Raw genomic sequence first — 25,485 nt, 5'->3', positions numbered from 1 at the left:
TCTTGATATGTTGGAGAGCCTTGGTTTGCTTGTGGAAAGGTGGCAGAGCTAGAGCACTCTTCTCCCAAAAACGGTCTTCTCCCAAAAACGTCTATAGCCTCCGAACGGTTTGGCCTACACACTAATAGGAACCCTCTGTGGACAGCTGAGACACTCACAAACATGATGATGTTCTCCAGGAAGCCCACAAGCCTCACGAGACTTGCCTGAAGATCCACGGTACCAGTTTTTAAAAATGATGTAGGTATATATGTAGATACAGTAGTTTAGTGCCTAAATAAGGGAATAAATAAATGTTTAAAAAGTTTCCTGATCTTTCTTTTATCTCTCAGATTTGTTTTTTACTATCTGTTGTTCCAGGTAGTGAATCTGTTATTCAATGTGTTTCTATTGGTTAATAGCAGTAATGTTAAATTTATTGTTTCATCCAATAACTGTTATACATCATTTTTTTTATATCTTTAGGCAGTGGTTGCTAAACTTTTTATAGTCCCGTACCCCTCCAAACATTCAACCTCCAGCTGCTTACCCCTCTAGCACCAGGGTCAGCACACTCTCACATGTTGTTTATTGCCATCATTGTAAGCCTGCCACACACACACTACACGATACATTTATTAAACATAAGAATGAGTGTGAGTTTTTGTCACAACCCGACTCGTGGGATGTGTCAAAGAGCTCTTATAATAATGTTGCTCTTTATTTAACCATCTTACATATAAAACCTTATTTGTTCATCAAAAATGGTGAATTACTCACCACAGGTTAATGAGAAGGGTGTGCTTGAAATGATTCACATAACTCTGCAATGCTGGGTTGTATTGGAGAGAGTCTCAGTCTTAAATCATTTTCCACACACAGTCTGTGCCTGTACTTAGCTTCATTCTAGTGAGGGTCGAGAATCCACTCCCACATACAGTCTGTGCCTGTACTTAGCTTCATTCTAGTGAGGGTCGAGAATCCACTCCCACATACAGTCTGTGCCTGTACTTAGCTTCATTCTAGTGAGGGTCGAGAATCCACTCCCACATACAGTCTGTGCCTGTACTTAGCTTCATTCTAGTGAGGGTTGAGAATCCACTCCCACATACAGTCTGTGCCTGTACTTAGCTTCATTCTAGTGAGGGTCGAGAATCCACTCCCACATACAGTCTGTGCCTGTACTTAGCTTCATTCTAGTGAGGGTCGAGAATCCACTCCCACATACAGTCTGTGCCTGTACTTAGCTTCATTCTAGTGAGGGTCGAGAATCCACTCCCACATATAGTTGAAGTCAGAAGTTTACATAGACTTAGGTTGGAGTCATTAAAACTAGTTTTTCAACCACTCCACTAATGTCTTGTTAACAAACTATAGTTTTGGCAAGTCGGCCATGACATCTACTTTGTGCATGACACAAGTAATTTTTCCAACAATTGTTTACAGGCAGATTATTTCACTTATAATTCACTGTATCACAATTCCAGTGGGTCAGAAGTTTACATACACTAAGTTGACTGTGCCTTTAAACAGCTTGGAAAATTCCAGAAAATGATGTCATGGCTTTAGAAGCTTCTAATAGGCTAATTGACATAATTTGAGTCAATTGGAGGTGTACCTGTGAATGTATTTCAAGGCCTACCTTAAAATGCAGTGCATCTTTGCTTGACATCATGGGGAAATCAGCCAAGACCAAAAATTGTAGACCTCCACAAGTCTGGTTTATCCTTGGGAGCAATTTCCAAACGCATGAAGGTACCATGTTCATCTGTACAAACAATAGTTCGCAAGTATACTGCCCTACCAAGCAAAAAGGCAGTAACTACTAATTTGGTCGAAAATGAGTTAATGTCATTTTTGCTATATTAAATACATGCTTAATCATGTGGACAAGTATCCTGCCTCTATTGTTTTGTGTTCTGGAGAAAATGGGGGTCATGTTAGCAGTAACTGCATACATTTACTGTGAAACCAAGGTAAATAAAACCTATTTTTCTCAGTTCCACGCAATGAGCAGTTACTGCCAGGAGCTGTGCCAGGCCCGCCACGTCTGTTGATTCATCCAGCTGTAACACATATAATTCACTGGCTTGTATGCGAAGTAGCAATTGTGTCAAAACATCTCCTGCCATGTCACTGATGCGTCATGAAACAGTGTTGTTTGATGGAGGAATTGTCTGTATAGTTTTTGTTGGCCTTTTCCCCCAGCATTGGCCCAGCTATAGCAGCCCCCCGCATCTCTCTAATTCAGAGGAGTTGGTTTTGCTGTACAACTGACTAGGTAACCCCTATCCCTTACATGATTCCATATGTGTTATTTCATAGTTTTGATGTCTTCACTATTATTCTACAAATAAAGAAAAAACATTGAACGAGTAGGTGTGTCCAAACTATGACTAGTACTGTATATATGTACCTATTTAGGCCCACAGGTACCGGTGGGATTAGGGTGACCACATTTAAAATACCCAAATGTGGGACAAAACGATGACTTTGCGAGACATTCGCTACACAGTGTAGCCTAAATGAATACAAAATGTTGGCAACACCCCCGGTTCACCAACTACTTCTCTGATAGAGTTCAGTGTGTCAAATCGGAGGGTCTGCTGTCCGGACCTCTGGCAGTCTCTATGGGGGTGCCACAGGGTTCAATTCTTGGACCGACTCTCTTCTCTGTATACATCAATGATGTCTCGCTCTTGCTGCTGGTGAGTCTCTGATCCACCTCTACGCAGACGACACCATTCTATATACTTCTGGCCCTTCTTTGGACACTGTGTTAACATCCCTCCAGGCAAGATTCAATGCCATACAACTCTCCTTCCGTGGCCTCCAATTGCTCTTAAATACAAGTAAAACTAAATGCATGCTCTTCAACCGATCGCTGCCTGCACCTGCCCGCCTGTCCAACATCACTACTCTGGACGGCTCTGACTTAGAATACATGGACAACTACAAATACCTAGGTGTCTGGTTAGACTGTAAACTCTCCTTCCAGACCCACATCAAACATCTCCAATCGAAAGTTAAATCTAGAATCCGCTTCCTATTTCGCAACAAAGCATCCTTCCCTCATGCTGCCAACTCGAAAACTGACCATTCGATGTCATTTACAAAATAGCCTCCAATGCCCTACTCAACAAATTGAATGCAGTCTATCACAGTGCAATCCGTTTTGTCACCAAAGCCCCATATACTACCCACCATTGCGACCTGTACGCTCTCATTGGCTGGCCCTCGCTTCATACTCGTCGCCAAACCCACTGGCTCCATGTCATCTACAAGACCCTGCTAGGTAAAGTCCCCCCTTATCTCAGCTCGCTGGTCACCATAGCATCTCCCACCTGTAGCACACGCTCCAGCAAGTATATGTCTCTAGTCACCCCCAAAACCAATTCTTTCTTTGGCCGCCTCTCCTTCCAGTTCTCTGCTGCCAATGACTGGAACGAACTACAAAAATCTCTGAAACTGGAAACACTTATCTCCCTCACTAGCTTTAAGCACCAACTGTCAGAGCAGCTCACAGATTACTGCACCTGTACATAGCCCACCTATAATTTAGCCCAAACAACTACCTCTTTCCCTGCTGTATTTATTTTATTCATTAATTTATTTTGCTCCCCATTATTTTTATTTCTACTTTGCACATTCTTCCACTGCAAATCTACCATTCCGGTGTTTTACTTGCTATATTGTATTTACTTTGCCACCATAGCCTTTTTTTGCCTTTACCTCTCACCTCATTTGCTCACATCGTATATAGACTTGTTTATACTGTATTACTGTATTATTGACTGTATGTTTGTTTTACTCCATGTGTAACTCTGTGTCGTTGTATGTGTCGAACTGCTTTGCTTTATCTTGGCCAGGTCGCAATTGTAAATGAGAACTTGTTCTCAACTTGCCTACCTGGTTAAATAAAGGTGAAATAAAAATAATTAAAAAATAGGTTAACCACATCCCGCAACCAAACTATCATGTCCTGCATTTTATTTTTTTTAAATTGTTGATTTGTCCCGTATTTAAGTCAGACACTCCAACCTGTAACGTTGCACTTATTAATATATACTGTGCCTTCGGAAAGTATTCAGACCCCTTGACCTTTTTCACATTTTGTCACGTTACAGCCTTATTCTAAAATGTATTAAATATTTTTTCCCCCTCATCAGTCTACACACAATATCCCAAAACGACAAAGCAAAAACTGTTTTTTGAAATGTTTGCAAATGTATTAAAAGTAAATAACACATTACATTTACATAAGTATTTAGAACCTTTACTCAGTACTTTGTTGAAGCACCTTTGGCAGCGATTACTGCCTTAAGTATTCTTGGGCATGATGCTACAAACTTGTATTTGGGGAGTTTCTCCTATTCTTCTTTGCACATCCTCTCATGCTCTGTCAGGTTGGATGCCGCTATTTTAAAGTCTTTCCAGACATGTTCGATCAGGTTCAAGTCCTGGCTCTGGCTGGGCCACTCAAAGACATTCAGAGACTTGTCCCAAAGACTCTCCTGCGTTGTCTTGGCTGTGTGCTTAGGGTCGTTGTCCTGTTGGAAGGTGAACCTTCGCCCCAGTCTGAGGTCCTGAGCGCTCTGGAGCAGATTTTCATCAAGGATCTCTCTGTACTTTGCTCCATTCATCTTTCCCTTGATCCTGAAATCATCATCCCCAGACCATGATGCTGCCACCACCATGCTTCACCGTAGGGATGGTTCCAGGTTTCCTCCAGACGTGACACTTAGCATTCAGGCCACAGAGATCAATCCTGGTTTTATCAGACCAGAGAATCTTGTTTCTCACCAATCAGTCCTTTAGGTGCCTTTTGGCAAACTCCAAGCGGGCTGTCATGTGCCTTTTACTGAGGAGTGGCTTCCGTCTGGCCACTCTACCATAAAGGCCTGATTGGTGAAGTGCTGCAGAGATGGTTATCCTTCTGGAAGATTCTTCCATCTCCACAGAGGAACTTTGGGTTCCATCGGGATCTTGGTCACCTTCCTGACCGAGGCTGTTCTCCCCCGATTGCTCAGTTTTGCCGGGTGGCCAGCTCTAGGAAGAGTCTTGGTAGGTCCAAACTTTCTCCCATTTAAGAATGATGGCAGTCATTGTGTTCTTGGGGACTTTCAATGTTGCAGAAATTGTTTGGTACCCTTCCCCAGATCTGTGTCTCGAAACAATCCTGTCTTGGAGTTCTACAGACAATTCCTTCGACATCTTGGCTTGAATTTTGCTCTGACATGCACTTACAACTTTGGGACATTATATAGACAGGTGTGTGCCTTTCCAAATCATGTACAAGCATTTGAATTTACCACAGGTGGACCCCAATCAAATTGTATAAACAGCTCAAGAATTATCAATGGAATCGGGATGCACCTGAGCTTAATTTCGAGTCTCATTGCAAAATGTCTGAATACTTATGTAAATAAGGTATTTCGTTTTTTTTATTTTGTATATATTTGCAAAAATGTCAAAAAACCTGTTAACTTTGTCATTATTGGGTCATGGGTAGGAATGCACTGTATGTAACATAAGGATGTGGTACTGGTGTTGTTAAACACTTCTCCAATCATTGTTGAGATCTGATATTCTGTACAGCGCGAGACGTAGGCCAATGTCACAGGCCAATCATCAACCGATCACATTTTTCCTTCCTTTCCTTTCAGGCTAAAGTCTATCTAACCTTGGAGGGGAACCTTAACCCTAACTACTTACAAAAAGGGTGCCTTTGACAAAGAACTACAAAAGCAAGTAAAAAGCCATATTAGCTGCTACTTCACGCAATCCTGTTTAAAAAATGGTCCCTTCCTAACTGTTTTACATGTTATGCATTTTCTATAACAATATTAAATAGTCTAAACCTTTTGATACAAACTTTGAGAAATGATTATGTCATTTACAGGGGAAGCTGGCAAAATGTTCTATTCATGTATGGTACACTGTCCCGCAAAATCTTGTTGACCCATATTTTCGTATTTTAAATGTGGTCATCCTACCTGCAAATGACCTCATAAAAAAAATGAGAGACAGATGTAGCCTATTGAATACATCTTACATTTACATTTTAGTCAATTAGCAGAAGCTCTTATCTAAAGAGACTTACAGTTAGTGCATTCATCTTAAGATAGCAAGGTGGGACATTGTCAACCTTCTTTTCAAAGTGGTTAATAGTTGTCCGCAGAGAGTGAGGAGGAAGGATTAAGGAGGATTAAGGAGGGAGGAAAAGGTGGAAAATGCTTTCCTATGGTCAGAGCCTGAAGCTTTAAATGTAGTGTTTTTTAAAACATTTATTTAACCAGATAGGCTAGTTGAAAACAAGTTCTCATTTTCAAGTGCGACCTGGCCAAGATAAAGCAAAGCAGTACGACAAAATCAACACAGAGTTACACATGGAATAAACAAAAATACAGTCAATAATACCGTAGAAAAAGTCTATATACAGTGTGTGCAAATGAAGTAGGATAAGGGAGGTAAAGGCAATAGATAGGCCATGGTGGCAAAGTAATTACAATATAGCAATTAAACACTGGCATGGTAGATATGCAGAAGATGAATGTGCAAGTAGAGATACTGGGGTACAAAGGAGCAAGATAAATAAATAAATACAGTATGGGGATGACGTAGTTGGATGGGCTATTTACAGATGGGCTATCTACAGGTGCAGTGATCTCTGAGCTGCTCTGACAGCTGGTGCTTAATTAAAGCTAGTGAGGAGTCTCCAAAACCATGCTAGATATGAGTCTCCAGCTTCAGTGATTTTTGCAGTTGTTCCAGTCATTGGCAGCAGAGAACTGGAAGGAAAGGCGGCCAAAGGAGGAATTGGCTTTGGGGGTAACCAGCGTGCTACGGCTGGGTGCTGCTATGGTGACCAGTGACCTAGGTATTTGTAGTTGTCCACATATTCTAAGTCAGAACCGTCCAGAGTAGTGATGCTGGACGGGCGGGCAGGTGTGGGCAGCGATCAGTTCAAGAGCATGCATTTAGTTTTACTTGCATTTAAGAGCAGTTGGAGGCCACGGATGGAGAGTTGTATGGCATTGAAGCTTGTCTGGAGGTTAGTTAACACAGTGTCCAAAGAAGGGCCAGAAGTATACAGAATGGTGTTGTCTGCGTAGAGGTGGATCAGAGAATCACCAGCAGCAAGAGAGACATCATTGATGTATACAGAGAAGAGAGTCGGCCCAAGAATTGAACCCTGTGGCACCCGCATAGACTCCCAGAGGTCCGGACAACAGGCCCTCCGATTTCACACACTGAACACTATCAGAGAAGTAGTTGGTGAACCAGGCGAGGCAATCATTTGAGAAATCAAGGCTGTTGAGTCTGCCGATAAGAATGTGGTGATTGACAGAGTCGAAAGCCTTGGCCAGGTCGATTAATACGGCTGCACAGTAATGTCTCTTATCGATGGCGGTTATGATATCGTTTAGGACTTTGAGCGTGGCTGAGGTGCACCCATGACCAGCTCTGAAACCAGATTGCATAGCGGAGAAGGTACGGTGGGATAGAAAGTGGCTTTAGCAGTGGATACAGAAGAGAAGGTAAAGAAGAGGGAATGAAAGGATGATAGGTCCTCTGGAAGTTTTTTTTCTTTCAATTTTTGCTCAGCTGCCTGCAGCCCTGTACTTTAAGCTCGCAATGAGTCACTCAGCCATGGAGCAGGAGGGAAGGGCCGAGCCGGCCAGGAGAAAAGAATACAGGGCGAGTTATAGTATGGGAAAAGAGAAGAGAGTAAGGTTGAAGAGGTTGAATCAGGAGACAAAGGGAGAAAGATTAAGCAGAAGGAAGAGATGAAAGGTTTGAAGAGGAGTGAGTAGGGGGAGAGAATGCTAGGATATATGAGGAGAGAGCGAGAAAGAGAGGAGAAGATTGCAACGGCGCATGACTATCTGGGTAGGGGCTGAGTGGATAGGGTTGGAGGAGAGGGAGACAGAAAAGTAAACAAAGTAGTGATCAGAGACCTGGAAGGGGTTAGTAGGCAAACAGCCTCTATAAAAGATGAGGTCAAGCAAACGACCAGATGCTCTCGGAGTATGAGAGAAGCGCAGCTAGAGTAGCAGCGTTCTCTGGGGTGATCCATGTCTCCGTCAGGGCCAAAAGGTCAAGGGAGTGAAGGGCAGGATAGACTGAGATGAAATCTGCGTTCTTGACTGCAGATAGGCAGTTCCAAACGCTGCCAGAGACTAGGAATTCCACATATATATCATCATAAACTGGGAAGTTCGACCCCTGAATGCTGATTGGCTGACAAAATATACATTTTTACTGCTCTAATTACGTTGGTAACCAGATTATAATAGCAATAAGGCACCTCGATATGGATTATATACCACTGCTAAGGGATGTGCCCAGGGACTCCGCGATGCGTCGTGCGTAAGAACAGCCCTTAGCCGTGGTATATTGGCCATATACCACACCCCCTCGTGCCTTCTTGTTTAATTATAGAATATGCATACAGTGCACCCACACAATGTCTCAAGAAATGTTTATCTTTTTAATACCTTTAAACACCAAGTATAGCTCATTTCAAAATAGGCCATCATCACTGTCAATTAGGAATGATAATTATTCACGTTTTACCAGTGATATGTCCAAACTGCATCTGCATGCCAATCATTTGATCTCAATCAGTTTCATAGGAATATGCATTTAAATCTTCTTCAATTACTTTTTCATAAGCAAATTAGAGCAGATGGTGTCAACAAACTATAAAGCCTTCCTGTATTTTGTTTCAATCCAAGTAAATTCTGCCTAGTAGCGCACGCTGCTGAGTTTTGGCTACATGATAACAAAACTTGGACCATTCAGCTAACCATCCTAAAATGTCATAAGAAATGACTAAGGTGGGTTTTTCGGTGTAACAGTACCATTATACTAAGCTATTATATTTGGTTCTGTTATGTAGAATGCAAATGAATAATTATGTGATCTTCCAAGACATTGATTCAGCTTTGATCTAATTTTACTGAAGGAGCACTGTTGTGAGAAGTGGCAGAGCAACGCACCCGCTGCACCGAACAAGCTCATTGAAGCACACTTAGCCTACTCTTTTGCCTCGTACAACATTTGGTGATGCAGAAAAGAGACCACATGTTTTATGAAAATCTGGGAATATTTGGCCAAGGAACACTTCTGGTTGGTCTCAGGAAATTTAAAACAGGAAGGGGAGCTTTTAAAATGGGTTTGTGTAAAGTAGAAGCAAATATGGCCATGTATAGCCTCAAAAGTTTAACGAAATGACCTTTGTCAGAAACACACTTTTTAAAAAGTAGTTAAGGCTAAGTTTAGCTGGAACGTACCCGAAAGGATTTGAGAAATGTGATTGGTTGACGATAGGCCAATGTCATAGGCCTAAGTCTCATCTTGCGCTGCGCAGAATATCAGATCTCAACAACAATTGGAGTGTTTAACATCACCAGTACCACATCCTTATGATATATATCTTTCATAAGCGCAACATGACTGTAAGAGACAGGTCGGAATGTCTGACTGAAAAATACAACAAATCAAACTTTTTTTATTTTTATTACTTGTGTTTAAATATGATGATAAAATTGCGGGCATGATTGTTTGGTTGCGGGATGCGGGACAAAGGGACAAAAAAAACCTATTCAATTATATGAATTTGTGTATTGTGCATGTAGCCTCCCAAACAAGACAATTTTAAAAAGTATACATTTATTTTTTAAATACTTGGACATTTGGAGGAAATTAGCTGCTAGGTGTTGGCAGTGGATTAGTATTGGCTAAATAATGAGTAGGGGGGAGTGGTAACAGTATAACAGCATAGTACTCACCCTGTGAGGTAGGGTTGCGTAGAGAGTCCTGCCAGCTGCCCTTCTTTGGAGAAAGACTGCTGTTGTTGTTCAGTGAGTCCTGAGAGAAAAAAAGAGCGAGGTCAGCATAATTTACCAAATCAGAGGAGAGCAGAATGCAAAGTTTGGTGTTAAATTTGATAAGGTTGGAGGTTGAGTGTGTGCGTGCGTGAGTACCTGTGAGACAGTGGTGGTGAGGTTGAGGGTGGTGGGCCGGCTCTTCAGGGTGCCAAGGGTGGGGGAAGAAGGAGGGGAAGCGGTGGGGGACGGAGGAGCGTCAGGATCCACCTCGTCTTCATCTTCCTCTTCCTCATCCTCGTCATCGATCATCTCAAACTCCTGGAAGTCGTCCTGGAAGGAGCAGACAGGGTGGTGCATATCGCTCTTCTCCAGAATCAGACAGTCCTGACAGAGAGATAGACAGAGCGAGAGGGAACAAAAGCAACAACCCCAGAGTCACCTTGCAATAATTTTCAGAGAAAGGTGTGGGACAGGTAAACCCATAGCAGCCTACAAGAAGAATATAACACAACATTCTGTAATCATGCACTGCAGTATACGTAATCAGCGTTCAAACACACATCAAAGCACTGCAATCAACAGTGAAGAAGCGACTCCGGGATGCTGGCCTTCTAGGCAGAGTTGCAAAGAAAAAGCCATTTCTCAGACTGACCAATAAAAATAAAAAAATAAGATGGGCAAAAGAACAGACACTGGACAGAGATATGGCTTTTTCTTTGCAACTCGTCTCTTCACTGTTGACGTTGAAACTGGTGTTTTGCGGGTACTATTTAATAACTTCTTAGGGCCAGGCCCCTCTTTTCTCAATTTCCACCTGAATGACGTACCCAAAGTAAACTGCCTGTTGCTCAGGCCCTGAAGCCAGGATGTGTATATGTTTGGTACCATTGGAAAGAAAACACTTTGGTGTTTGTAGAAATGTTAAAATAATGTCGGAGAATATAACACAATAGATATGGTACGCAAAAATCTAAAGAAAAAAGATTTTTTTTTTTTAAGAGACCATCCTCTTAGAAAGGCAAGTAAAAGGTCATATAGAAAATTAGCTACCTGGATACAATTCCTATGGCTGCTGACACCCTATGTTCAAGGTTTCAGGCTTGTAACTTCAAAAACGAATAAGAAATATCAGTTTTAGTTCAGGGACACAGTCTTGGAAATGTGTGTTTGTGCACGCCATGAAGACCGGACACACCTGCTAAAATTGGTTTCCTATTGAACATACTTCTTTCCATAAGAAATATTATAGTTTGATTACATTTTAGGGTATAGATAGAAAGGATGAGTAGATAGAAATTTATTTTGACTTGTTGAAACAAAGTTAATGGGTAGATTTTTGGATTAATTTCTCTGCAAGTTGAACGAGTGGGTTACTCAAATCGATGGCGCCAACTAAACATACTTTTTGGGGTATAAAGAAGGATTGTATCTAACAAAACAACACTACATGTTATAGCTGGGACCCTTTGGATGACAAATGAGAGGAAGATTTTCATGTAAGTAACATTTAAGTTATTTGTGAATGTATGAAACCTGTGCCAGTGGAAATATATTTTGATGTGGGGTGCCGTCCTCAAACAATCGCATGGCATGTTTTCACTGTAATAGCTACTGTAAATCAGACAGTGCCATTAGATTAACAAGAATTTAAGCTTTCAGCCGGTATAAGACACATATGTACCAAAATGTTTAATACATGTGACAGATACTGTACATTTTATCTGAGCAAGTCAATGACATAGCCTACTGTACAAGAGATACTTCACATCATTTATGGGCGATTGCTTTTTATTAGAAGAAAATAATATATGTGATCTACATTTTTAGATTATCTAGTAATATTTTAGTCATATTGATAGTGTTGTGTATTTATGATATCATAATGTACTCATAACAGTGAGGACATCTAAACATTGACATATGACATCATTTATCTACAGTAAAACATCACCAGATCAATCAGAAGAGGTCATGATAACCCAAATAAATTGAACAACTTGTTAAGGGATTTTTTATCAAAAATGACTAATTATGTATACATTTCAATCTGGACTGACTAATCAGAATACTATTATGTTACTGTATAGATGTATGAATTTTCTTTTAATCCTAGTACTGAATATAATGTGTGTAATTATAATCAAGAATTAGAGCAATGACTGTCTGTTCCTTGGTAGAAACGAATGAACTTATCGTCAGACTGGCTAGAATGCTTATCTACACAGGAAGACCTTGGCTTGGTCATAAATGATCTAAATTGGTGATAGAGACGATGTAGGAAGGCTTGAGAACTAAACTGCCATTGTACCGGAGTGGAGGAGAGATGGGACAGTTCGAAACCTAATGATGTCATTTTTTGTAAATTGTATCATGTTCAGTACTCTCGAGAATAAACGCTAGTGCTTGATTATGAGACTGGTCTCCGCTCATTTTATGCAAATAAGTTTCTTACAAATCCTTAGAAATGGGCTGAGTGTATTAATTGAATTGGGTATTAAACATATAGGAATTGAATTCCTCTATCACGACTACAATCTGATCCTTGATGACAGTGGAGAGAGTGGACAACTATAAATATGACTGTGTGTGTGCGTCTTTTGAGGAGCGATCCCCAGTTCTCAGGTTCCCAGGGACATCCCTCCTAGTGGGTACAGACAGAGCTGACGTTCCCTCCTGTTACAAGCCTTTCAGGCAGCTTGGCGGAAGCAGAACCCTTCTGCTGACTGGGGAAAACCAGAGGGATATTATGAATGAGTTTTCACCTCTTTCTGTCTCAAGGATAGGAGACAACATCATTACATCCAGATAAATGAAATGATTCTGCAGTGTGGGTCACAAGTATTCTGCTAATGGACATGCACATAGATCTGACTTTCAGCTCAGGGTTGTTTCTGATCTAAATACTAGCTATATTGCTTACTGAAAAGTTCAGTGATCCTGAATGTAACCTGGTTTGACAGGGTTGGGTTTTCTGATAGAGGGAGAGTGAGAAAGAGAGAGAGAGCAGCCTTCTCTAATGAACATGGCTAAAACAGAGGCTGTTAGCCATAACACAACAGCACAGCTACAGCAAGAAGCCCATCACAGCTCATATGGGCTGAGTTAAGCTTCCGTAAATGGAACGTAATTCCATTTTGATGCGCTTTCCTCTCTCTGAGTATTTGGACCTTGAACTTCATCATGAGAACAGCATGGTATTCACCTGGTATTTGTTCGGAGGGGAGATCTAAGAAATGAATAAGTGGCGGAGGTGTGTCCACAGATACACAGTATTCTGACCTTGTATCATTTTAAATATTAGCCACGATCGGGAGCCACCGTCAGTAATACCACATACATTTATAACTGTCACTTTAGTGTTAGTTTCTTCAATTTGTAGCTTATATTTTGCATCATTCCATTTCATTCTGATTATCTTTCTTTCCTCTCAGGTCTGTGTAGTTGTCCCTGAGGGTCGCTAGCATTAGTGGACCATATTAGGCAACGTTGTGCAATAATATGGGATATGTAGCCTATTTGAATCATTATGGAAGTCAGGCCACACATAGGAGGTTAAACCTGGAGCCTGGTGCACGGTTCACCAAGACTGGACCATTGTCATACAGTTCCATGATTAGTAAGGATTAGGGAATATTTATAGGATTATTGTTCAACCCCTATTATACACTTTTCCCCACCTTCTAATATTTCATGGATTGAACTTTAATATGACTCAAACCACTGTATTTTGTATTCATCACTATACAGTATTTAGTGTGTAAAGGCTCTCCAAACCATTTTTTAATGACTCATACATACTTTCCTAACTCCAAAATGTGCCTAAATAATCTACAATATGAGAGTATTTTTACTTTTACCAGTTGGTGCTGAAACGGAGACGAATATGTATATAACCTCAGCAAAAAAAGAAACGTCCTCTCACTGTCAACTGTGTTTATTTTCAGCAAACTTAATTAACATGTGTCAATATTTGTATGAACATAACAAGATTCAAGATCCGGGCTCTTCGTGGGCCTTGGCAGAACACTGACATTCCTGTCTTGCAGGAAATCACGCACAGAACGAGAAATATGGCTGGTGGTATTGTCATGATGGAATGTCATGTCAGGATGAGCCTGCAGGAAGGTACCACATGAGGGAGGAGGATGTCTTCCCTGTAAAGCACAGCGTTGAGATTGCCTGCAATGACAACAAGCTCAGTCCGATGATGCTGTGATACACCGCCCGAGACCATGACGGACCCTCCCCCTCCAAATCGATCCCGTCTCGGTGTAATGCTCATTCCTTCGACGATAAACACGAATCCGACCATCACCCCTGGTGAGATAAAACCACGCCTCGTCAGTGAAGAGCACTTTGTTGGCGACGTTGTTGCCGGTGATGTCTGTTGAGGACCTGTGTTACAAAAGGCCTCAGTCCAGTCTCTCTCAGCCTATTGCGGACAGTCTGAGCACTGATGGAGCCGACAGAGCACTGACGGCAACGACAGAGATGGCCGACTCGCTTCGCGATCCTAGGAAACTATGCAGTATTTAGTTTTTTCATGTGTTATTTCTTACATTGTTACCCCAGGAAATATGAGATTTTATTAAATACAGTCGGGAGGAACTATTGGATATAAGAGCAACGTCAACTCACCAACATTACGACCAGGAATACGACTATCCCGAAGCAAATCCTCTGTTTGGTCCACCACCCAGGACAATGAATCGGATCCCAGCCGGCGACCCAAAACAACGGCGCCGCAGAAGGGGCAGACGGAGCAGTCTTTTGGTCAGGCTCCGTAGACGGGCACATCGCGCACCGCTCCCGAGCCTACTACTCGCCAATGTCCGGTCTCTTGACAACAAGGCAGACGGAATCCGAGCAAGGGTTGCCTTCCAGAGAGCCATCAGAGATTGTAACGTTCTATGTTTCATGGAAACATGGCTCACTCGGGATACGTCATCAGAGTTGGTACAGCCGGCTTCTTCACGCATCGCGCCGACAGAAACAAATATCTCTCTGGTAAGAAGAAGGGCGGGGGTGTATGCCTTATGATTAACGAGACGTGGTGTGATCGTAACAACATACAGGAACTCAAGTTCTTCTGTTCACCTGACCTAGAATTCCTTACAATCAAATGCCGACTGCATTATCTACCAAGAGAATTCTCTTCGATCATAATCACAGTCATGTATATCCCACCCCAATCAGACACATCGACGGCCCTGAAAGAACTTCATTTAACTCTATGTAAACTGGAAACCACACAAGGCTCCCTAAATTTTATCAGCATATAGAATGCGCGACCTGGGCTGGCAAAACCCTGGATTATTGTTATTCTAACTTCCGCGACGCATATAAAGCCCTCCCCCGCCCTCCTTTCGGAAAATCTGACCACAACTCCATTTTGTTGCTCCCAGCCTATAGACAGAAACTAAAACAGGAAGCACCCGTGTTCAGGTATGTTCAACGCTGGTTCGAACAATCGGATTCCACGCTTCAAGAATGCTTCGATCACATCGACTTGGATATGTTCCACATAGCGTCGGACAATAACATTGATGAATACGCTGATTTGGTGAGAGAGTTTATTAGCAAGTGCATCGGTGATGTTGTACCCAGAGCGTCTATTAAAACATTCCCCAACCAGAAACCGTGGAATGATGGCAGCATTCGAGCAAAACTGAAAGCGCGAACCGCTGCTTTTAATCAGGGCAAGGTGACCGGAAACATGACCGAATACAAACAGTCTAGCTATTCCCTCTAAGGCAATCAAACAAGCTAAGCATCAGTATAGAGACAAAGTAGAGTTGCAATTTCAACGGCTCAGACACGAGAGGTATGTGGCAGGTTCTACAGTCAATCACGGACTACAAAAGGAAAACCAGCCCCGTCGCGGACCACGATGTCTTGCTCCCAGACAAACTAAACAACTCACTAAGCACTCACTTCCGTCATCATGAAGTGCTTTGAGAGACTAGTCAAGGACCATATCAACACCACCCTTCCTGACACACTAGACCCACTCCAATTTGCTTACTGCCCCAATAGATCCACAGACGACGCAATTGCAATCACACTGCACACTGCCCTAACCCATGTGGACAAGAGGAATACCTATGTAAGAATGCTGTTCATTGACTACAGCTCAGCATTTAACACCATAGTACCCTCCAAACTCCTCATTTACCCTGGGTCTCGACCCCGCCCTGTGCAACTGGGTCCTGGACTTCCTGACGGGCCGCCCCCAGGTGGTGAGGGTAGGTAACAACATCTCCACCCCGCTGATCCTCAACACTGGGGCCCCACAAGGGTGTGTTCTGAGCCCTCTCCTGTACTCCCTGTTCACCCATGACTGGGTGGCCATGCACGCCTCCAACTCAATCATCAAGATTGCAGACGACACTACAATGGTAGGCTTGATTACCAACAACGACGAGACAGCCTACAGGGAGGAGGTGAGGGCCCTCGGAGTGTGGTGTCAGAAAAATAACCTCACACTCAATGTCAACAAAACAAAGGAGATGATAGTGGACTTCAGGAAACAGCAGAGGGAGCCGCCCTCTATCCACATCGACAGGACAGTAGTGGAGAAGGTGGAATGTTTAAAGTTCCTCGGCGTACACAACACGGACAAACCGAAATGGTCCACCCACACAGAAAGCGTGGTGAAGAAGGCGCAGCAGCACCTCTACAACCTTAGGAGGCTGAAGAAATTTGGCGTGTCACCAAAAACACTCACAAACTTTTACAGATGCACATCCTGTCGGGCTGTATCACCGCCTGGTACGGCAACTGCTCCGCCCACAACCGTAAGGCTCTCCAGAGAGTAGTGAGGTCTGCACAACGCATCACCGGGGGCAAACTCCCTGCCCTCCAGGACACCTACACCACCCAATGTCACAGGAAGGCCATAAAGATCATCAAGGACAACAACCACCCGAGCCACTGTCTGTTCACCCCGTTACCATCCAGAAGGCGAGGTCAGTACAGGTGCATCAACGTGGATACCGAGAGACTGAAAACAGCTTCTATCTCAAGGCCATCAGACTGTTAAACAGCTATCACTAACATTGAGTGGCTGCTGCCAACATACTGACTCATCTCTTGCCACTTTGATAATGAAAAATTGATGTAATAAATGTTAGGTTAGATTACTTGTTGATATTACTGCATGGTCGGAACTAGAAGCACAAGCATTTCACTAGACTCGCATTAACATCTGCTAACAATGTGCATGTGACAAATTTGATTTGATTTGTACGTTCCTGGTGTAACTCGGGCAGTTGTTGTTGCCATCCTGTAGCTGTCCCGCAGGTGTGATGTTCGGTTGTACAGATCCTGTACAGGTGTTGTTACACGTGGTCTGCCACTGCGAGGATGATCAGCTGTCCCTCCTGTCTACCTGTAGCGCTGTCTTAGGTATCTCACAGTACGGACACTGCAATTTATTGCCCTGGCCACATCTGCAGTCCTCATGCTTCCTTGCAGCATGCCTAAGGCACGTTCATGCAGATGAGCAGGGACCCTGGGCATCTTTCTTTTGGTGTTTTTTTAGAGTCAGTAGAAAGGCCTCTTTAGTGTCCTAAGTTTTCATAACTGTGACCTTAATTGCCTACTGTCTGTAAGCTGCTAGTGTCATAACAACATTTCCAAAGGTCCATTAATTGTTTATGGTTCATTGAACAAGCATGGGAAACAGTGTTTAAAACCTTTACAATGAAGATCTGTGAAGTTATTTGGATTTTTACAAATTATCTTTTCAAAGACAGAGTCCTGAAAAAGGTATGTTTCTGAGTTTATTTAGATGGCTTTCATGTATCCCTATAATCTGAACCCGTGTTCTTTCTCTGTATGGTAGTCTGTCGACAAAATTATAATTAAAAGGTACACCGTATTTAAATGGATGCCTTAAGATAAATGCACTGAAAACCCTATTGAATAAAACTCCACACAAATATCTGTTGGCCAGCAAGTGGGAATGTTTTCAGCGGCTTAATTAAAATGTATTCAGCAGGTGCAAGGGAACCACGCCTGTAAATCCTGCTTACGCACATGCATAAGGTAAGTCTGAATACCAACTACTGAGAAGGCCGTATCGAAGGTGTACATTTTCTAAGCTAGAATCAGGCCCATAGATCACAGCTAATAGGGAAAATACCTCTATTGAACCTCAACAGGAACAACAGCTACAATGGAATACTCTACCTAGCTCCCATTTACAGCTATAAAAATATGACTACAAATCAGAATATAGAGTGTGTTGCATTGGGTTACGACAGAGCAGTCTGCTGGCATACACCTGGCTGGCTGGTAGTGTGTTTCTCTGCTGTGTTTTTGGGAGTGTGTTCTTGTTTCAGAATAAACCCTGGATCCACAGGCTAAGAGGAGCATGATTAGACTTCCAGACTCTCAGCTCTCATTTAGGGGAGGGCAGGCATGATTTGAAATGTTGGAGCTAACTGAAGCAGCTCTCTATATTGTTGGAAGGAGAAAATTGCTGTAATATTTGTTAATGTGTTAGTTTGCTTTGTGTCACATTATCGGTTCATCACATTCTACGAGTATATATATCCAATAACAGGAAACCAAACTCACATATTCATATTAAATCTATGTCAATTCTAAAACAGATGGATTAATAGTGATTACCTCCTGATTGATCAATATCATCTAGTCACTGGTGATTGATTAATAATCCTAATGGCTTTTCTCATCGCCCTAATTACATCTCTAACCCCAGCAATGATGTCATTCCTTTTCTGTAAATTAGTGCACATAGAGGAGAGATCTACCAGAGTACAGTATCTGAGAGACACAGACCCACTGACCATATTTGTCTTCTAGCGCTTTGCTATGTCATACTATGAATAATGCATATGAGCAGGGGCATTAATCACTGTTAGAGAGAGAGATGGAGAGAGAAGAAAGAACAGGGAAGAAAAGGAAAAATATAAAGTACCTTCATACTTTTTGTTGTGATACATCCTGAATTCTAAATTGATTAAACCATTTTTTTCTCACCCATCTACACACAATACCTCATAATTACAAAGTGAAAACATGTATTGAAAATTAATTACAGAAATATCTAATTTACACAAGTCAAAACTTTGTGGATGCACCTTTGGTAGCAATTACAGCTGTGAGTATTGCTGTGAGTCTTTTCCACACCTGAATTGTTCAACATTTACCCATTCTTTTCAAAATTCTTCAAGCTCTGTCAAATTGGTTGTTGATCATTGTTTTACATTTTTTTGTATTTATTTTTTATGTACCCGAAACATACGACATACAATATACTTGCAGTGAACCCGCTCTACAATTACACCATACCAGTCATCCAACAGATTCTCATTCAGAGCGATACACAGAAGTATCCCGGGTCAATGCCCTGCTCAAGGGAACATTGACAGATCTCCCACCAGGCCCAAAAAAAACGTGAACCCTGTCCTTCAACCATCCGAGACCCCTCCCACAGCTCCCCCCAAGATTTTAAAATAATATATATATGTTTTTTATAATTCCATTCCATTCCCCACCCCCAAGCACCAACAACCAAGAGAATGAACTAAAGAGAAAAAAGAACAGAAGAAAACAGCGAACAATAATGTAAAAAAAAAAGTTGTTGTTTTTTAAAGCAAAGGACAACTAAAATCATAACAGCAATGCCAACTGTATATGTTTGTGTGCGTTCTTGTATGTGTTTATTCGAATGAGAGCGTGTGCATGTGTACAAACACCTGCACGGCATCAGCCTCAGGCAAACCGGCATTAGCTGTAAAACACTGACTTTATTTTTTACTTTTATCTTCGACCATCATTGTATCTCAAGCACAGTAACTCCACTCCCACTTGTCTCCATTTCCACATCCCAACCCTCAGCTTCCCTCAGCCCATCCCATCTATCTCTGCTGGCCACCGTCTTCGGATTTTTACGCAACATATATCTTTCAACTATGCTGTGATGTTTAACGTACAATTTCAATCTATCTAATCGAATAGAAACCACATATTGCGAGTTGAAGATAAATCATTTTACTAAGAGTATTAGTATATTACTAATTGACTGACCCGGTCTCTCCAGTTCTCCTAACAGTACTATTTCTAGGGTCAATTTTAGATCAATGCTATGCATTTTCAGCCATTCCTGAACCTGAGACCAGAAACAGGCTACCTAAGGGCAATACCAAAATAAATGGTTTGGAACAATTTTCGCTGAAAAGCACAAAGTCTTGAATCTTGCGTTGTTTTATATATCAACTCATACACCCTGTACCATGGAATCAGTACATCAAAAATCTCTTCCCAACTATTTTGCAATCTGTATGGTACAGTTGTCAACATCCTGGTCCTCAAATTAAACTGGTATACTTTCCTATTTAAGCTCTTTCTATTCCTCTGACAGTTTTGATCCTTTATATTGGGCAGACAGACAAGTTCCCTACCTCGTCCCACTGCCACCTGCCTCCTCCATGTTTGGGGTAATGCTGTAATCAATTAGTTGTACTCTTGAACTGAGCAGACCTTCCTGTACAATTCTGATAACTCCATGAAGAACATAACTCCACCATTCCAATTTACAATATAATTTAAGAACAAAATACCCTTTTCAAACATCTTTCCCATAAATACTGGGATTTTATCAACCAGCAAATTTGAGTTCAGCCATAATATTGGTTGTAACATTTGTTCTATCATTTCAGGGGGATGAAATTGAAATTGTAACCAGCTCTGCAATGCTTGTTTGAAAAAGAGAGATACTTTTAAAAAAGTATCATTTTTTTCATTGAAAATGTGACATGGCAATCTGCACAAATGCTAAAAGGCCATCTTTTGACAATTGATGAGCTTTTCTTAGTAATCTACTTGAGAACCACTTAGGGTTCAAGTAAAAATGTTGAATAAGTGACGCTTTTAGAGAGAGGTTTAGTGTTTTTATAATCTCAACCCACCCAATTCATATTCATTATATAGATAGGCACACTTTATTTTGCTTGGTTTAGCATTCCATATAAAGCTAAATATTTTTTGCTCATATGATTTGAAAAACAAATCATCAGGAGTAGGCAGCGCCATAAGTAAGTGAGTAAACTGAGATATGACTAAGGAGTTAATCAGGGCAATTTTTCCATAAATAGAAAGGTACAGTGCCTTGGAAAAGTATTCATCCCCCTTGGCGTTTTTCCTATTTTGTTGCATTACAACCTGTAATTTAAATGGATTTTTATTTGTATTTCATGTAACAGACATACACAAAATAGTCCAAATTGGCAAATTGAAATAAAAAAATAACTTGTTCAAAAAAAATAATAATTTGAAAAAAAGAAAAAACAGAAAAGCGGTGTGTGCATATGTATTCACCCCCTTTTCTATGAAGACCCTAAATAAGATCTGGTGCAACCAATTACTTTCAGAAGTCACATAATTAGTTAAATAAAGTCTACCTGTGTGCAATCTAAGTGTCACATGATCTCAGTATATATACACCTGTTCTGAAAGGCCCCAGAGTCTGCAACACCACTAAACAAGGGGCACCACCAAGCAAGCGGCACCATGAAGACCAAGGAGCTCTCCAAACAGGTCAGGGACAAAGTTGTTAAGAAGTACAGATCAGGGTTGGGTTATAAAAAAATATCAGAAACTTTGAACATCCCACGGAGCACCATTAACAACATTATCAAAAATGGAGAGAATATGGCACCACAACAAACCTGCCAAGAGAGGGCCGCCCACCAAACCTCACAGACCAGGCAAGGAGGGCATTAATCAGAGAGGCAACAAAGAGACCAAAGATAACCCTGAAGGAGCTGCAAAGCTCCACAGCGGGGGATTGGAGTATCTATCCATAGGACCACTAAGCTGTCCATAGGACCACTAAGCATAGGACCACAGAGCTGGGCTTTACAGAAGTGGCCAGAAAAAAAGCCATTGCTTAAATATAAAAATAAGCCAAAAGGCATGTGGGAGACTCCCCAAACATATGGAACAATGTACTCTGGTCAGATAAGACAAAAATGTAGCTTTTTGGCCATCAAGGAAACCGCAATGTCTGGTTCAAACCCAACACCTCTCATCACTCCGAGAACACCATCCACCACAGTGAAGCATGGTTGTGGCAGCATCATGCTGTGGGGATGTTTTTCATCGGCAGGGCCTGGGAATTGAAGGAATGATGGATGCCTGTAAATACAGGGAAATTCTTGAGGGAAACCTGTTTCAGTCTTCCAGAGATTTGAGACTGGGACGGAGGTTCTCATTCCAACAGGACAATGACCCGAAGCATACTGCTAAAGCAAGACTCGAGTGGTTTAAGGGGAAACATTTAAATGTCTTGGAATGGCCTAGTCAAAGCCCAGACCTGAATCCAATTGAGAATCTGTGGTATAACTTAAACATTGCTGTACACCAGTGGAACCCATACAACTTGAAGGAGCTGGAGCAGTTTTGCCTTGAAGAATGGGCAAAAATCCCAGTGGCAAGATGTTCCAAGATTATAGAGACATGCCCCAAGAGACTTGCAGCTGTAATTGCTGCAAAAGCTGGCTCTACAAAGTATTGGCTTTGGGAGGTGAATAGTTATGCACGCTCAAGTTCAGTTTTTTTTGTCTTATTTCTTGTTTGTTTCACAATAAAACATATTTTGCATCTTCAGAGGTAGGCATGTTGTGTAAATCAATTGATACAACCCCCACCCACAAAAAAATCAATTTTAATTTCAGGCAACAAATAGGGAAAATGCCAAGAGGGTGAATACTTTCACAAGCCACTGTATTTACCTCACCATGGTTGCAGGATCTTGTCTGTTTTTACAAGTTTTCTATTGAAATTCATTGTGGAATGAATACCAAGTATGTCTACTTCACCATCAGCCCATTTTATAGGGAAATTGCAGGGTAATGTAAAAGTTTTATTTTTTACATAATATTGTACACTTATCATAATTAGGTTTTAGTCCAGAGAATACAGAAAGGTTATCTAGATCTTCAATGAGACATTGCAGGGATCTAGCTTGCGGACTTAATATAAAACTTGAGTCATCGATATACATGGACACCATTGTTTTTAAGCCTTGGATTTCTAATCCTCTAATGTTGTTATTGGGTCTGATTTTAATAGCTAGCATTTTGATGGCCCTAATGAATAGATATGATGACAGCGGACACCCTTATTTAACTCCTCTTGACAATTCAAAACTCTGAGAAGTAGCTGTTATTTACTATTTTACACCTGACGTTGCTATACATTATTTTTACCCATTTTATAAGAGAATCACCGAAATTGAAAATATCTAGGCATTTATAAATAAAATCCAGTCTTACTTTATTAACCAGTTATGCATTAGGGGTCGCTATTAAAATTTTGGGATCTAAAACGTTCCCGTTTTAAACAAGATATTTTGTCACGAAAAGATGCTCGACTCAGCTTTGGAAAGAAACCCCCTGACGTTTCCAAATCTGCAAAGATATTATCTGACTGCCACAGAACTGATGCTACAGGCGAAACCATGCGCTTTGTTCCAATGTCTCCTTATATGGTTGTGAATGCGCAAGGAATGAGCCTACACTTTCTGCCATTTCCCCAAGGTGTCTGCAGCATTGTGACATATTTGTAGGCATATCATTGGAAGATTGACCATAAGAGACTACATTTACCAGGTGTCCGCTTGGTGTCCCCTGTCGAAATTATTGCGTAATCTCCAGCTGCATGCATTTTTCCATGTGGTTCAAAGGAGAAACCAAACTTCCACGAATGATATATCATCGAATAGATATGTGAAAAACACCTTGAGGATTGATTCTAAACAACATTTGCCATGTTTCTGTCGATATTATGGAGTTATTTTGGAAAAACGTTTGGCGTTATAATGACTGAATTTTCGGGGGGTTTTCTTAGCCAAACGTGATGAACAAAACGGAGCGATTTCTCCTACACAAATAATCTTTTTGGAAAAACTGAACATTTGCTATCTAACAGAGTCTCCTCATTGAAAACATCTGAAGTTCTTCAAAGGTAAATGATTTTATTTGAATGCTTTTCTTGTTTTTGTGAAAATGTTGTCTGCTGAATGCTAGGCTTAATGCTATGCTAGCTATCAATACTCTTACACAAACAAATGCTTGTTTAGCTATGGTTGAAAAGCATATTTTGAAAATCTGAGATGACAGTGTTGTTAACAAAAGGCTAAGCTTGAGAGCCAATTTATTTAATATATTTCATTTGCGATTTTCATGAATAGTTAACGTTGCGTTATGGTAATGAGCTTGAGGCTATAATTACGATCCCGGATACGGGATTGCTCGTCGCTAGAGGTTAATGCCTTTTCAAAATCCACTATAAATACCAGGCCTGGCTTCTTAGATGTTTCATGATGTTCTATTATTTCTAGTAGTTGTGGTATATTTTCTCCAATGTATCGTCCATGTAAAAAACCTGTCTGATCAGGATGAACAATAGCTGGTGAAGCCCTTTTAATTATGAGTGCTATGCATTTCGCTAGTATTTTTGCATCATAACATACTTTGTATAGGTGTATTCAGACAGCAAAACATTTCAATCCATCACAGTTACATACAACCCACTTAAGATACTCTTCCAGTATGCCATCAAGCCCTGGGGTTTTTTCCAGACTGAAAGGATTTAAAAGCCTCAAAGTTCTTCCTCTTTAATCTTCATTCAGTGGGAGAGGATGAGACGGAACAGAGAACATCTGCCTAAAATATTTAGTTTCCTCTTTTAAAATATCATTAGGAGAATCCTAGATCCGTCTTCAGTAATGAATTTCTGCAAATATTTTGTTAGCCTTCCTGTATTGGAGATTCATTAAGCATTTTGTGCATTTTTCTCCATATTCCATCCAATTTGCTTTATTTTTGTAATAGACTACATTAGATCGTTCTTGAATAAGTTCTTCAAGTTCTTTTTGTTTTTCCTATAACTTATTTTGCATCTCTGTAGTATCGTTTTTATTGCTATCTACCTGTACTATCAGTTCATGGATTTCCCTTAGTCTTGTCTCTTTAGCCAGACGCTGCTTTTTAATTACTGATGAATATTTAATTAAATGACCTCTGAAGGTACATTTAAAGGTATCCCAAACAATAAGGGGTTTTGTTGAGCCAATATTAAACTGAAAAAATTAAGTTATAAATGATTTTGTCTTAGTTAAAAATAAGTTGTCCTCTAGTAAACTTTTATTAAAATTCTAATATCCCCATCCACGTGGAAAATCTATAAAAGTTATGTAAATGATAATTAGATGATGATCTGATTGCATTCTGTCTCCTAATAAAACCTTCTTAACCTTTGATGCAAGAGAGAAAGAGACAACAATGTAGTCAAGATGACTAGCGTGATTAAGTCTCCTCCATGTATATTTCACTAGGTCTAGGTTTTTTAGTCTCCAAATATCCACTATTTCTAATGTGTCCATAATATTTGAGATTGAGTCAAGATATTATGTGTGTAGAAAATCTGAGTAGGTTGATGTTGTTAAGATGCAAAGAGTGCCTTAAGTGGGTTGTATGTAACTGTGATGGACTGAAATATTTTGCTGTCTGAATACACCTATACAGAACCCCTGGAAATAATTAAACTTGGTTAAAGCTTATCTAGTGTCCGTGAGTTATTTACTCTGAAATATAAGAACCTAACAGATGGCGTTGTCGGCAGGATTCATCAGGAT

General features: G+C 40.9%; 1 protein-coding gene across 2 annotated transcripts in view; it reads right to left on the bottom strand.

Annotated features, from left to right (window-relative positions):
- mapk8ip2 (mitogen-activated protein kinase 8 interacting protein 2) overlaps nt 1-25,485 on the bottom strand; it is a 148,906-nt gene that overhangs the window by 15,501 nt on the left and 107,920 nt on the right. For both annotated transcript variants that reach the window (XM_024379625.2, XM_024379626.2), the window contains exons 3-4: nt 9,972-10,199; nt 9,777-9,855 (exon numbers count right to left, since the gene is read on the bottom strand). In XM_024379625.2, coding sequence (XP_024235393.1) covers nt 9,777-9,855; nt 9,972-10,199 — 307 coding nt within the window. The remainder of the gene's footprint in view (nt 1-9,776; nt 9,856-9,971; nt 10,200-25,485) is intronic.

This window comes from Oncorhynchus tshawytscha, linkage group LG19 (genome assembly GCF_018296145.1).
Source record: "Oncorhynchus tshawytscha isolate Ot180627B linkage group LG19, Otsh_v2.0, whole genome shotgun sequence".
Taxonomy (NCBI): Eukaryota; Metazoa; Chordata; class Actinopteri; order Salmoniformes; family Salmonidae; genus Oncorhynchus; species Oncorhynchus tshawytscha.
This window is presented reverse-complemented; position numbering and strand designations above follow the sequence as displayed.